Source organism: Oryctolagus cuniculus, chromosome 1 (genome assembly GCF_964237555.1).
Source record: "Oryctolagus cuniculus chromosome 1, mOryCun1.1, whole genome shotgun sequence".
Lineage (NCBI taxonomy): Eukaryota > Metazoa > Chordata > Mammalia > Lagomorpha > Leporidae > Oryctolagus > Oryctolagus cuniculus.
Window position 1 is genome coordinate 8,851,943 of NC_091432.1, and position 14,349 is coordinate 8,866,291.

General features: G+C 47.7%; 1 protein-coding gene across 2 annotated transcripts; it reads left to right on the forward strand.

Annotated features, from left to right (window-relative positions):
• Positions 1 to 650: 650 nt before the first annotated feature.
• On the forward strand, positions 651 to 11,476 carry HNRNPUL2 (heterogeneous nuclear ribonucleoprotein U like 2). 2 transcript variants are annotated; one of them, XM_008274364.4, is made up of 14 exons: positions 651 to 1,493; positions 3,482 to 3,617; positions 3,891 to 3,967; positions 4,162 to 4,301; positions 4,915 to 5,005; positions 5,102 to 5,214; positions 5,421 to 5,684; positions 5,857 to 5,979; positions 6,330 to 6,458; positions 6,992 to 7,160; positions 9,081 to 9,281; positions 10,306 to 10,379; positions 10,636 to 10,743; positions 10,864 to 11,476. In XM_008274364.4, the coding sequence occupies exons 1-14, from the start codon at positions 875 to 877 to the stop codon at positions 10,942 to 10,944; spliced, it is 2,325 nt and encodes a 774-aa protein (XP_008272586.4). In that variant the 5' UTR covers positions 651 to 874; the 3' UTR covers positions 10,945 to 11,476. The 2 variants fall into 2 exon arrangements, with proteins under 2 accessions (XP_008272586.4, XP_051689022.2); XM_051833062.2 differs by lacking the exons at positions 10,306 to 10,379; positions 10,864 to 11,476 and having other exon boundaries at positions 786 to 1,493; positions 10,636 to 10,731.
• Positions 11,477 to 14,349: the final 2,873 nt, after the last annotated feature.

The window sequence follows — 14,349 nt, forward strand, 5'->3', positions numbered from 1 at the left end:
TCGACGCGGAAAAAAAAAAATCCCCCCAACAGCGTTCGCCAATTGGAAAATTCCGCACGGTCACAGGTGACCAATCATAACGGCAGGAGCCGATTCAAGCAGGCCAATGAGAGGGAGCGGAAGGCGAAGCTAGGCCTCCTGTTGCTGGGTAGAAATCGAGGCGTTGAGCTACTAGGAGGGCCGAGGGCTACGGTTATTTCTCGGTCCTGGAGGGTCCTCTCGCGGACTCGCTAGAGAAACAATTGCGAGTAGGTTTTCCTGTTGCAACAGTTTCTCTCCTGGCTTAGCTGCTGCAGGCCCCGCAGGGGAACGGGGTGGTGAGCAAGCCCTAAAGGGCCGCAGCAATAGTGAGACGCGAAGCTGGGTGGTGAGAGGGCGGGCGGGCGGGCGGCTGCGCAGGACCCCCGCTGGAAGTACGGAAAGGCAGGCGCGCACACGCTTCCGTGCTACGAGGGCACTTGAGCCGCCGCCAGCCCTGCCCGTCTCCGGCTCCGCTGCGGCTGCGCGGTAAAACCTCCGGCGGCGATTGGCCCAGCGGTAAGAGGGGGCGGGCGGAAGGGGCGGGACTCCGTCGTCCTCGGCGCGCGCGCCCGCCGGCGGTAGGGGACTAGGGGCTGGGAGGCAGGCCGCTCCCCGTTGCGTTGTTTTGGGCTCGTGGGAGGCGAGGCGGGGGAGGGGAGGAGGAAGGCGACACCAACTACGCAGCGGGGACCGCGCGCGGCCTGCGCTGTCTGCGTGCGTGCGTGCGCTCGCGCGGGCTCAGGGCTGGCGCGTGAGGCGGAGGCGGGCGGCGGCGGCGGCGCCTGCGCGGTCGGGCTCGGTCGACGGTTCGCAGGGGAGGAGGCGGCGGGAGGCGGAGGAGGCGGCGGCGGCGATGGAGGTGAAGCGGCTGAAAGTGACCGAGCTGCGGTCGGAGCTGCAGCGGCGGGGCCTGGACTCGCGCGGCCTCAAGGTGGATCTGGCGCAGCGGCTGCAGGAGGCGCTGGACGCCGAGATGCTCGAGGACGAGGCCGGCGGCGGCGGGGCCGGGCCCGGCGGGGCCTGCAAGGCGGAGCCTCGGCCTGTGGCCGCGTCGGGCGGCGGCCCGGGCGGGGACGAGGAGGAGGACGAGGAGGAGGAGGAGGAGGAGGACGAGGACGAGGAGGCGCTGCTTGAGGACGAGGACGAGGAGCCACCCCCTGCTCAGGCCGCGGGCCAGGCCGCGCAGCCGCCGCCAGAGCCTCCGGAGGCGGCAGCCATGGAGGCCGAGGCCGGGGCCGGGGCTGAGCCCGAGCCCGCGGCCCAGCCCGAGCCCGAGGCCCAGCCCGAAGCCGAGGCCGAGGCCGAGCCCGATGCTCCCGAAAAGCCCGCGGAGGCCACGGCCGGGTCAGGTGGGGTAAACGGTGGCGAAGAGCCGGGCGCCGGCAAAGGGGAGGAAGACGAGCCCGAGGAGCGGAGCGGAGACGAGACGCCGGGATCCGAGGCGCCGGGTGACAAGGCCGCAGAAGAACAGGGTGAGGAGCTGGCGGCGGAGCCGGGCTCCAGGCTGCCGGGGGCGCCCCGATCCGGCACCCGTGCTGCGCCGCGGGGTTTGATCCCTTGTTTCCACTTGCCTGGTCGCGCAAGCTGCCGTTCGGTATTTGATGGGACTCCCCGGGGCAGGTGGCTTTCATCCTCTGCTGCCTTTCTGGGAAGCGCGGCCGCCTCTGGTGGCCGTGTTCTTGGCGGGAGGGAGGTTGTCCGCCCGGCTTGGTTCCTGGGAGGTGGTGGATGGAAGTGAGTGGTTTCGCATGCTGACTGCGCGCGTGCTACCTGTGGAGCACCCTCCCGCCTGCTAGTCATCGCCTCCCCTTTGTTTTGTGTTTCGTTTGAAGCTGAGAGGGTGCTGAGGAGTTGGGAATTGCACAGCCACACCGAAAGTTAGAGCTTTAGGTCATTGGGCTACCTGACGGCTTTTTCGGCATAAAAACATGAAGCAATAAACTGAACCCGTCAGAGTCCGCTCTGTCAAAACCCATTACTAAAGCTTGTAGGTTTCCGGAGAACTGGAAATCTAGCCTTGGTCCTGCTCCAGAAGTAAGAGGGCAGCCTCTGGTGCGAGTGTTGGGTTTAATAGTTAACTAGTGAAGAAAGTTTTAATCTGGCGCATTTAAAACAAGTTAACTTGGTTTGGGCTTGTACTGCTCCTGTATTCTCAGGATTACATTTTAATCTTTCCACTAAGTCCGTGGATGGGCATATTTGTAGATTTGCTGTATACTCGTACGAGCCTACATGTTGGGCTCCTGACTTCCTGAATTGAAAGGATTGAGATCCTGGTGGATGCATTGGGTAACCTTGTGGAAGAAAATGTGTGGAACTGCCCCAGGGAGCTGGTGACCTTTCTCTTTTCTCTGGAAGTGATTGGATGGTTGGAGTTGATCATAACAATACCTGTCAGAGTAGGGAGGAAATCTCCAGCTACTTCCCAGTCTTACTATAAATTGGATTGCTTTCATTCTTTTTATAGTACAAGTTTTGGGACACTATTAGTTAAAGTGACATAATTGGAAGTGTTTTACAATAGTCATAGGCAACTTGCGTATTTTTTTGTCCTATGTCTTAGAACAAAAATCCCATTATATAACCTTTGCTTTAATGTATAATTCAAATAAAAGATATAAAAAACGTTGGGGATAAAGGACTGCTTTAAAGAAGTTATTATTTACAACCTTCTTAGTGTTGCAAAAATATAAAAACCTAAAGAAAAACTCCAAGATTTTTTCTTGTGAACAGTTACTAAATATATGACAACACCTTTCTGCCCCAAATTATGTGCAGTAAAGATGCAGTGTTATTTATGGGTCTCTTGTGACTTAACTGGTTTGTTGCGGTTTTGTAAATCAGTTGTGTATCATGCACTTGAGTCCCTTGGCTGTATAAGTAAAGCATGGATGGCTGTACTCTTTTACATTTCTTTGGCACATAATGTTTGTGTATATTTATGGGGTATGGTAAGATAACTTGATATACATATCCAGTGTTGATGCATATATACAGGCTGTGCATTTTAGTGCAGGATAAACTTAGGAAAAAATTGTGGCTTCTTTACCTTGAAGCTGTAATGGCCTGCCTTAAATCTTTGTACAATTTCAATCTGACAAAGATTGAAATTAAGTTAACCTATGAAGGTTTTTTTTTTTTTTAATGCCACAACATTCCTGCAAGCTTGACCTGATTTAATCAGGTAAATTTAGAATGCAAAAACTGTCCAATTTTTATCTGCTGCTGACTGTAATTAGCCCGTTCTATCCTCTTACCCCCTCCCATCCCACCCCAATAAAATCCTAGCCAGTGACAGGAAGGTGATCTTGGGAAGTAAAATGTGCTGTGGATGCAGTGGGGCTAATGTGGCTATTTTGATTAGAAAGAAACTCAGGTTTCCCTTTAGTTTCTGTTGGTTCTGAGCTTGTTCTACACTCCAGTATAAAAACTGCTGATTTTCTTTCCCTCCTTTTTGTAGGAGATGAACAAGATAGTGAAAAGTCAAAACCAGCAGGCTCAGATGGTGAGCGGCGGGGGGTAAAGAGACAGCGGGATGAGAAGGATGAACATGGCCGAGCTTACTATGAATTCCGAGAGGAGGCTTACCACAGCCGGTGAGGGAAACAGTCCCTTTTCTTAAAGGGAGTGTCTGCTCTGATTTTGGTATATCTGGTATTGATTGGAGAGTCTGGAAGGAGGGGTGCATAAGCTTTAGATGAAATCTACCACGAAAGCTCCTGTTGCCCTTTCTCATTTGTTGAAAGAAGCTGTCTGCTGGGATTTGATACTCACTGGTAGTTTAAAATGGACATAATGTCATGAAGACACTTTATCAAAGAAGAGGGCTTTCGTTACATTGTGTTTGCTCTTCTTTCCTATGTGTGTAGCTCAAAGTCTCCGCCACCCCCTGAAGAAGAGGCAAAAGATGAGGAGGAGGATCAAACTGTTGTGAACCTGGACACGTGTATGTATAAGGCAGACTGTGGTTTTTTAATCACAAGTGGTGTTGTGGTGAAGTGGTGTTGGAGTTTAAAACTTCAGGACCTGCAAATTCTAGGAGACTTTGTATTCATTGTTGACAGCTGGATATACTTGTGCTACTTCTGTGGTTTCCAAGTTTTGGGTATTATTGTAACCTTATTGCATCTTTCTTAACAGATACCTCGGATCTCCATTTCCAAGTAAGCAAAGACCGCTATGGAGGGCAGCCACTTTTCTCAGAGAAGTTCCCCACCCTTTGGTCTGGGGCAAGGAGTACCTATGGAGTAACAAAGGGAAAAGTCTGCTTTGAGGCCAAGGTAGTAGCTCATTAAGACCATTCATTTACTTTTTTCTTGTTTTTATATATTTATTTGAAAGGCAGAGTTACAGAGAGGCGGGGAGAGGGAGAGAGAGATCTTCCATCCACTGTCACTCCCCAAATGGCCACAGTGACTTGGTTGGGCCAAGCCAAAGCCAGGAGCTTCTTCAGGTCTCCCATATCTCTGAGATACTGGAGCCTTCTGCTGCTGCTTTTTTAGGTATATTAACAGGGAGCTGGATTGAAGTAGAGTAGCCGGGACTCAAGCTGGGACCCATATGGGATGCCGGCACTATATGCAGCTACTTGACCTGCTACACCACAAGATCAATTGCTGACCCCAAGATCGTCCTTTTATTATTTTATTCTTTTAAACTATGTGCTGGATTCCTGGTCATCAGTATTTTATTAGTACAGAAAAAGACATCAGAATTCAACAATAACCTTTGTCCCAGGAACCAAGATTGACCCTCACTGGTTTAAGTTCAGTGATGGCTGTTATCCCAGTGTTGAGTTTTGATTGTTGTTGCTTAAAAGTTACATTTTTCTAAGTTAGTTTTTGCTCCCGAGTTGGACAGAGTATTTAAGAGTTCCTTTTCTGACTTGGCCAGGTGACCCAGAATCTCCCAATGAAAGAAGGCTGCACAGAGGTTTCTCTCCTCCGAGTTGGGTGGTCTGTTGATTTTTCCCGTCCACAGCTTGGTAAAAATTATTTTTAATTGCTTTATTAGTGTATGCTACCATATCTTACTTTATGAGAAGTTTGCATTTAATTAATCAATTTGTTAACTATTCTAGGTGAAGATGAATTTTCTTACGGTTTTGATGGACGAGGACTCAAGGCAGAGAATGGACAGTTTGAGGAATTTGGCCAGACTTTTGGGGAAAATGATGTCATTGGCTGCTTTGCTGTAAGTGCTCCTGAGAGTTGTGGGTCCATAGCACGAAGTGGATGGAGGGCAGTAGGAATTCAGTTTTATTTCAAATCAACTGCTATCCACTGTGCATTTTATGTTGTATTGTACAGCAGTCTGAGTAAAATCAAATGATAAAATTGTAGTTTACTCAACCTTCAACCCCATCATCCCATAAGTGCTCTTGTCTTCTGTCATTGTAGAACTTTGAGACTGAGGAAATAGAACTTTCCTTTTCCAAGAATGGAGAAGACCTTGGTGTGGCATTCCGGATCAGCAAGGAGTCCCTGGCAGACCGGGCCCTTCTACCCCATGTCCTCTGCAAAAATTGTGTTGTAGAATTAAACTTTGGTCAGAAGGAGGAGCCTTTCTTCCCACCACCAGCAGAGTTTGTGTTCATCCACGCTGTGCCTGTTGAGGAGCGTGTACGCACTGCAGTCCCTCCCAAGACCATAGAGGAGTGTGAGGTATGCCAAACAGCACATGGGTTTCATGTTTTGGAGTAGTGGATGGGTGTGCTGGTGTGCTCTACTAGGTCTCTTCTCAAAAGAGTTACTGATCGGGGCCAGGGAGAATGTTCTTCCATTGGGCTTTATAAGCATGACTCTTACCTACTTTTCATTTCACTCTGTCCTGCAGGTGATTCTGATGGTGGGACTTCCTGGCTCTGGAAAGACACAATGGGCACTGAAATACGCAAAAGAAAATCCTGAGAAAAGATACAATGTCCTGGGAGCTGAGACTGTGCTCAATCAGATGAGGGTGAGTTGCAATGAGGGGAGTCCATAGTAGCATTTGGTAGTACAAGAAATACCTAGAAGCTATTCTCAGTGAAGAGTTAATCTTTTAAGTGTCTGAAAACAAGGTTCCCTAAATAGAGAAGTGAATTTTTCTCTGTTGAGGAGGGTTTTTTTTTTTTTTCTCTGCTGTGCAGATGAAGTCAGATATTCAGGTTGATACTAGAAATGACTGTTGCAGGAAATAAACATTTACAGCTCTGAGGACTAGGAGTGAATTGCTGTGATAGATTTGGCATTTAAAAAGGTGGCAGTGACTCTGGGCTTTAACTTAGTGCATAACTCCTTGTGTTATTCTGTTTTCAAACTCATCAGATGAAGGGGCCCGAGGAGCCAGAAATGGACCCCAAAAGCCGAGATCTTTTAGTTCAGCAAGCTTCCCAGTGCCTTAGTAAGCTGGTCCAGATTGCTTCCCGGACAAAGAGGAACTTCATTCTTGATCAGGTACTGTTCCAACATTCAAATGGAACCTGATTTTATAGAAGGTTAAGAGATAAATTTTAACATCCATTTAATCAAAAAAAAAAAAAAATTGCTTAGAGTCAGAGGTTAAGTGCATATGTGGAGAAGAACTGAAAAGGAACAGAATTGGGTCACCTCATTACCATTAGGTTGTATGTTACAGTTGTAACGTCTTTCAAACATTACAGAGGTCCCCCTCATGAGTGTTTTTACCTGAGAGTAGGAGGACCCAGATTATAGAACACGTAGCAGGGGCAATGGAAGGAGAGTTGGAACTTCATTGGATTCTTGGCTCTACCACTTAATAGGTTTGTGATCTTTGGCCAAGTCTTTGAGCCTCTCTGAACCTCTATTTTCCTGATGTGCAAGACAAGATAATACTTATGTAGAGTTTGAAATATTAAAGGCGATCATGTTTATCAGCCACTAATCTGGTGCCCTGATTCTAAAAGTATTATTTTGGTTTAATTTGGTAATTTCTAATTATAAACATTTGTCTTTCCTCCTGTTTCTAGTGTAATGTGTACAATTCTGGCCAACGGCGGAAACTCTTGCTGTTCAAGACCTTCTCGCGAAAAGTGGTGGTGGTTGTCCCTAATGAGGAAGATTGGAAGAAGAGGCTGGAGTTGAGAAAGGAGGTGGAAGGAGATGATGTGCCTGAGTCTATAATGCTGGAGATGAAAGGTGGGCTGAAATTCTACAAGTTCGGAATCTGGTTCCTGGGCAGTGTGCACTAACCAGGGCAGCTCTTTGTGTCTGGAGCAGCTCTCCCCACATAAAGTGTAAATTTGAAGAGCATTTTAATGGGTGTGTGCACTTAGAGATAAATGAGTGAGCAGAGTGAGCCAAGAAGCAGTAACTCCTTGACTTGTTATGGATAAGATACAGAAAAGGAAATCGTGACAGACCACAGGATAGTTAAACTTAAGGGAGGGGCTCTCTTGAGTGAATAATTCACTAAGCAAGTATTTATGGTGAGTCTTATTTATCTAGCACTGTTGTAGACATATAGGAAGATTGCAGTGTGTGAGATGAAGCTCAGCCTTTGTGGAATTGAGCGAAGAGTCCACAGAAGAAGAGATAACTAACTCATATTAAAATGCTGTGCTTGGGCCGGCGCCGCGGCTCACTAGGCCAATCCTCCGCCTGTGGCACAGGCACACCGGGTTCTAGTCCCAGTCAGGGCGCTGGATTCTGTCTCGGTTGCTCCTCTTCCAGGCCAGCTCTCTGCTGTGGCCTGGTAGTGCAGTGGAGGATGGCCCAAGTGCTTGGGCCCTGCACCCCATGGGAGACCAGGAGAAGCACCTGGCTCCTGCCTTCGGATCAGCGCGGTTCGCCGGCCGTAGCACACCGGCTGCGGCGGCCATTGGAGGGTGAACCAATGGCAAAAAGGAGGACCTTTCTCTTCTGTCTATCTCTCACTGTCCACTCTGCCTGTCAGAAAAAAAAAAAAAAAAAAAGCTGTGCTTGGAGTGAATGATCTTGGTATATCTTGATTTCTGATATTTGATTGAAATCTTTAATGCAGTGCAAAAGCATTAGACAACAAAGGCCACACAAGACAGATTTAACTATTTTGATTGCACTTTTCTCCCTACTATTCCCTTAAGAGGGTGATTTTTTCCTTTGCTGCCTTTAACTAGTGGCATTCCTCTTATCCTGGCATCTGCCGGCTCCTTGAATTCTGACAGTCCCCATGCAGGGGAACTGGTTTACACCTCAGTGAACAGGGTGTTCTAGTTTATTCAGGATGAACTATGCCAGTCCATAAGTATTTTATTCAGTTTTATGAAATGGAGGGCTAACTGGATTCCTTTACAATTTATGAGAGGGGCCAGCATTGTTGTGCAATGCCTTAAGCTTCTGCCTGTGACACTGGCATCCCATGTGAGCGCTGCTTTGAGTCCCAGCTGCTCCATTTTTCATCCAGCTCCCTGCTAATGTGCCTGGAAAGTGGCAGAAGATGACCCAAGTTCCTGGGCTCCTGGCTTTGGCCTAGTCGAGCCTTGGCCATTGTGGCCATTTGGGGAGTGAACCAGCTGGTGGAGCTATCTCTCCCTTTTCCTCTTTCTGTAAAATTCTGCCTTTCAAATAAATAAACCTGTAAAGTTAAAAAAAAAAAAAAAATGAGAGCCTCAGTGAACTGAATTTTTCTGGGACTCAGTCTCTGAGTATCACAGGCTGGCAAATGCTGGCTGGTTTTTTACAGGTGGTCAGTGAGAGCCCCTGCATTATTTTCTGTTGGATGCCTTTAGGCTTGGATAGGTCTTATCTAACCAACACCAGAACTTTCTCAGTTACTTTGAGCCTCTGTTCCTTCTGTCCCGATAAGAAGCAACAACCCCGTACACTCCTAATTTATTCTGATCACTTGAGAACTTACAAATCCACAGTTTTCTGATAGTTCTTTGCCTAGGACTATAACAACCTAAGGGAAACAGTGTAGAGAAAATGAACAGGATGAATTGAGTGTGAGTGGGTGTGAGCTAGTGCCATTAGTAGGAGAGGCTTGAAAAAAATCTGCTTCCTCTAGTAGAGTCTTCATAATGAGTCTTACCATCTATGCACTTTTCAGGCCCACAAGCTTCTCTCTTACTCTTCTAGCCAACTTCTCTCTGCCTGAAAAATGCGACTATATGGATGAGGTGACATACGGGGAGCTGGAGAAGGAGGAAGCTCAGCCCATTGTCACTAAGTACAAGGAGGAGGCGCGGAAGCTGCTGCCCCCCTCTGAGAAGCGGACAAACCGCCGAAACAACCGAAACAAGCGTAACCGGCAGAACCGAAGCCGAGGCCAAGGCTATGGTGAGTCCTGGGGACTTGCCAGCCCCCAGCCTCAGTCCGTTCTTTGTGCTGAGTACAGCAAGATCCTCAAGGGAAGGCCAAGGAAACAGAGTGACGACACTCAAGATACGGACTTGCCTTTGTGGAGCTTGTTCTCCCTGTGTCCTTTATCCTGGCTTCTTGTGCTTTTTCTGTAACCCTTCAACCAAAAAGGTAGTTACTTCTCAACTGAAGCGTTTGTTTCCTTGACTGAAAAGCGCTGCTGTGCCTTCTCATGCATCTAGTTTTCATTTCCAACATACAGATTCCCTGTTTCATTATTCCAGGATGTCTGAAAGATTTTGAACAGTGAAGTTGAATTCTCATCTTCAGTTTTCTTGCTGCATTGTTAGATCAGTCTCATGGTATAAGCAGGAAGTGAATGCATTGCTTCGTAATTGGCGGGGGAGGAGGGTGGTTTACAAATCAAGTTAGGTTATTAGTAAAATTAATTTTCCCTTGAATGTCTAGTTTGTCATTTAAACCCTCAAGAGTGCATTCACTGCCTTTAAAAATGTGTGTGTGTGTGTAAGTGTAACTAAGTCACAGGGCATTTGTACTAGGCATTGGAATGCCAGTAGTTCCTGCTCACCAGGAGCTTATTTGTGCAGACTTTGTTTTTTATGTGTAATAGGACAGGTCTGGGCTATATGATAATATCTGAGATCCCTTCCAGGGCCGAAAGTATGTGACTCTATGAATGGCAGTTTTTATTCATGTTTCTAACTCTGCCATGTATCCTCTTGCCATCCTAAATGTTTTGCAGGAATTGGGGAGCTTCAAAAGCAAGGTGGCTTGGTTTTCTTGTGTTTCTATTCCTCTGCCCTCCCCCCTCAGACTTTTTAAAAGGTCCTGGCTAGTGCTTTAATTAAGATTGTGTGAGCCTGGCCAAAGCAGGCCTCCTGTTCCCCCAGAATTGCCTTTGGCTCCAACCTTTCAATTTCCACTCACGGGGAGCCAGGACCCCATGCCAGCTGTCTGAGCGCGCTCTCCATTTCTCTTCCAGTGGGCGGGCAGCGCCGAGGCTACGACAACCGGGCCTACGGGCAGCAGAACTGGGGGCAGTATGGAAACAGAGGGGTGAGTGCAGCTCTCCTTCTGCTCCTCCCTCTGGGCCGTGATAGCCATTCCTATTGGCTTGGGGGAGCAGAGGGGTTTGGGCTGTTTTCTCAGGGCTTAGGGTTTTGCCCATTTAATTTGGTCTGGAAGAATTGATTCTGGGAAAATTGACCTTGTTTATATAATATCAAGTTAAGATATGTCTCTTTTAAGAGGGGCTATCAGTGGGTCATTCTGCAGACTCCTAAATCTTCACTCTATTTTTTTCATTTCTCAGGGTTACCGTAATTTCTATGATCGATACAGGGGAGACTATGATCGATTCTACGGGCGAGATTATGAGTACAACAGATACAGAGACTATTACAGACAATACAATCGAGATGTGAGTATCTGCTTGGGCTAGGTGGAGGGTGAAGGGAGGCAGGAGCAAAGGGTGAGTGTCCTACTGCTTCTTCCTCAGCCGGCGCTGGCTTCAAGTGATGAGGTTTTCCCTCTCTTCTAGTGGCAGAATTACTACTACCACCACCCCCAGGACAGAGACCGATACTACAGGAACTACTACGGTTACCAAGGGTATCGGTGAAGCCCCTGCCGTTGACGCCTGTCAGCCACGACGCTGAATCTCTGGGGGTGCCAGGCACCCCCCAAAACACAACCAAGGAAAACAGGGGCTGTCGGGGTGGGGCTGAGCTGCCAGGGCGGGGTGGTGGGGGGGAGGGTGCGCAAGCAGGGGTGGGGGAGGGGGGTGGAAACAAACCACAAAACTGTACATTTTTTTTAAAGTTTGTTGAAAAGAATATTGTCTTATTCTATAAAACATTTCAAACCTAGGTAGATATTTGTAATCAAAAAAACATTTGCGCAGAAAGCAGCACTTAGGGCTGCCTGTTCTATACCCTGCAGTTGGACAGGAAAAGAACTGAAATGTCACCCTTCTGACATACCAAGGCAGCTGAACTGGCAGCCAAGTAAGGGAGAGTGGGGCGGATGGGGAAACGGTGTGAGGGTTCTCTCAGAGCAGGTAGGAGCAGGCAGGAGTGGGGACAGAGGGAGAGCTTGTGACCAGGGCAGTGAAAATAAACTATTGGCTCTTATCAATCACTTGCACCAACTAACCGTTTGTATTTTCTTTACCGACCTTTCCCTCTTGGGATATCTGGTCTGGTGGGCTGGGAGGCCAGAGTGTCCCAATCTCCACTTGGCTGTGACTTCATGCTGTTTGGCCAAGGCATGGAGACTGCCAGTGAGTGGTTCTATTCTATAGGGTTCCCAGGCCACGGCAGCATGGGGACTGTTCTCAACTGCAGAACAGAATAGCCTGCCCCTCTACGTGCCCTTCAATGAAGTCCCATAAAATCTTGGGCAGAATGAGATCGCAGCCCTCAGCCTGAAGGTGGTGATTTGCCAGTGTCTGGTCTCTGTCTTCCAAGGCTGAGAGAGGCAGGAGGTCTCTAAAACCATCTGTTAAGCGTCTGGTCCTCTTACAGTGCGAGAGAAAAAGGTTTCTCAGGGTTTCCAGCTCACAGTAACGCGGCAGGATTCTTCTCGCTGCAGCAGGATATGTATATAGGTGAATCCTGTGGTGTGGGCTCCCAGGCCCAGGTGCTGAGAATAGCAACTATTTTATACAGTGTGGAGGGTTCATGCCCTGCTGGTTTTTTTGATACACAGGTAGACAGTGAATAGAAAAGGGGGGTGGGGCAGCAGCTCAGCAGGCTGCTGAGGCGTGGTTAGAGGGTGTGAATGTGCACATGCGTGAGTGGAAGGGAGCCACCTCTTCCCAGCTTGAAACAGGACTCGCGGGGTGTTTTCCCTATGTGTCCCCAGAGAGGCCTCCAGCCAGGAGACTTCAGTTGGGGGAGTTTTGTTTGTAACTTTACCAACACCCTCCCAGTTCTTGACAGTTGCAGGTTGCTGGGTTCAAGAATATGGGTGGGATATGGGAATGCTTTTTCAAATATTTAGCTTCAGTTTTAATTCATTTTCTTGCTCAGCATTGTGTCAGCCAAGAGCTTACTCAGCAGACACCACATACTGTGGCACTTCCCAGGGAGAAAACCCTGGGTTGTGCCACTAGAAGATGCTTCACTTCCATTGCCTCACCTGGGCAGCTCTCTGTTGAAGAATCTGTGCTGAGATTTGATCTTCCTGTCCCACTGTTACTTCCATGCAGCCCTTCTGTAGGTGTGCAGACCCTTGTTCTGGCCCTCTGGTTGTCGCTGTCTGTCAGGACACCCTTGCTCAAGTATCTAACCCCAAGGCTGCAACAGGGGCCTGGTAGATGAGTTTGCTTGCTCATAATGTCCTTTCCTTGGCACCTGCTCCTTTGGGGTGCCACCAAATGGGTTTGTGTGTGGCAGTAGGTGAAGTGATTGCATGAACTTTTCTGTAACCCACTAACTTTGTTATTAAGGGAGTTTGAGAAAACTTTGCTCGTAGCATCTGGGCAAGGAGGTAAAAACTTGATCCTAAAGATTCCCTTAGGACAAGATTATGTTGTAGAAGTTTGAATGTCCTGAGGCACAGGCTGCGGTGCCTTTTCAGATACAAAGCCCCCATCCCCACCCCCCACCTCAGTGAATAGCATCTTCTGGGAGTCTGACATGGATCTGACCAGGAGGTGCTAGGGCCCTCGGTCAGGGGTCAAACCTTAAAACTGCTTGGGGATTTTGGGGAGGGGGCTTAGGGGAGGTAATTGCTATTGGTTTTGACACTAGAAAGACATCTTTCTTAATAAAAAGTCCTAGGTGGGTGAAGAGTGGAACTGCCACATCCTTGGTTCAGTCTAAGAGCACTGGCAACAACAGTAGATGTCTGGGTTTTGTTTCTGTCTGTCCTTTTTTATTATGAAAAAACAATGTTAAGGGGGTAAATGTGGATTATGGCAACAGGAGGGATCCCTAGCCTTGTTTTCCGTAGAAGACTTGTTTAGTGTTTTATCAGACGTCTGTTGTAGTTGTTATATAGATGGAAAAGCTTGTGAGAAAAACACCACATGGAGCCTGTAAATGTTTTTGCACAACCTGTAATGCATTTTTGGAAGTGGCCAGTAAAAAAGGGTTTTACCATTTTAAAAAAAATGTAACTGTGTCATTGTTTACATGTGTAACTTTTTCCTCCCCTGTTCTCATTACAACATTCTGGCAAAAATGTAGGCACCTTAGCTTCCAGTTTTAGAATAAATAACCATTTGGATCGAATCCACCCTCTCTCCTGTGGCTGCACTGTCTGGGGTGGAGTGTGTCATTGGGCTGTTTTATTTTTGTATTTTTAATGCTGCTTTATCAAGGTGCACTGGGGCCAGTCATGAGGCTTTCCTCTTGTAAGGCTGCTCTTCCTTTTTCTACCCTGCCCTCACTTGGGAGCCAGCTGTGATCTCACCTGGGGGGATAGGAGGGGACTTGTTGGTCCATTTAGTGCTTGCTTAAGCTGAGCTTCAGTTATTGGTATAAAAGAAATTAAATTGTAACTCATGACCTCCTGTATTTGGCCTTTACTAAAACCAGTTAGATGCTTGAAGAGGTAAGGCTCCATTTATGAAGCCTATTAAGTTTATTCATTCACCTACAAAGAAAAGCCCACTCATTCAACAGATGTTTGATTGCTGTTATTTTCTGATTTGAAGAATGAGAGGTAACTAACAAAAGCACTCTTGGTTACTACCACTGGAGTGATGCTAATTGCAATTTCTAATGAATGGTCAGGGCCTTTTGCTCACAGCATCTAGTGTTCTCAGGGGTTATGGCATTGACACAGATAACCGCACTCAAGTGACAGGTCCCACAAGATTTTTTAATGGTTATAGCTCATGCCTTGTATCTAGTAACCTCTAAGCCCTGTCTTTCCCTAACCACTCCACCCAGAGCTGCAGCCATTATCACCCCTCATCAGACAGGTATGCAAATTGCAAAAAAATATTGAGCAGAGACTGAAAAAAAAAAGCTTAATATCACGGTTATTACCATGTATCGAGCACTTCTGGCTGATG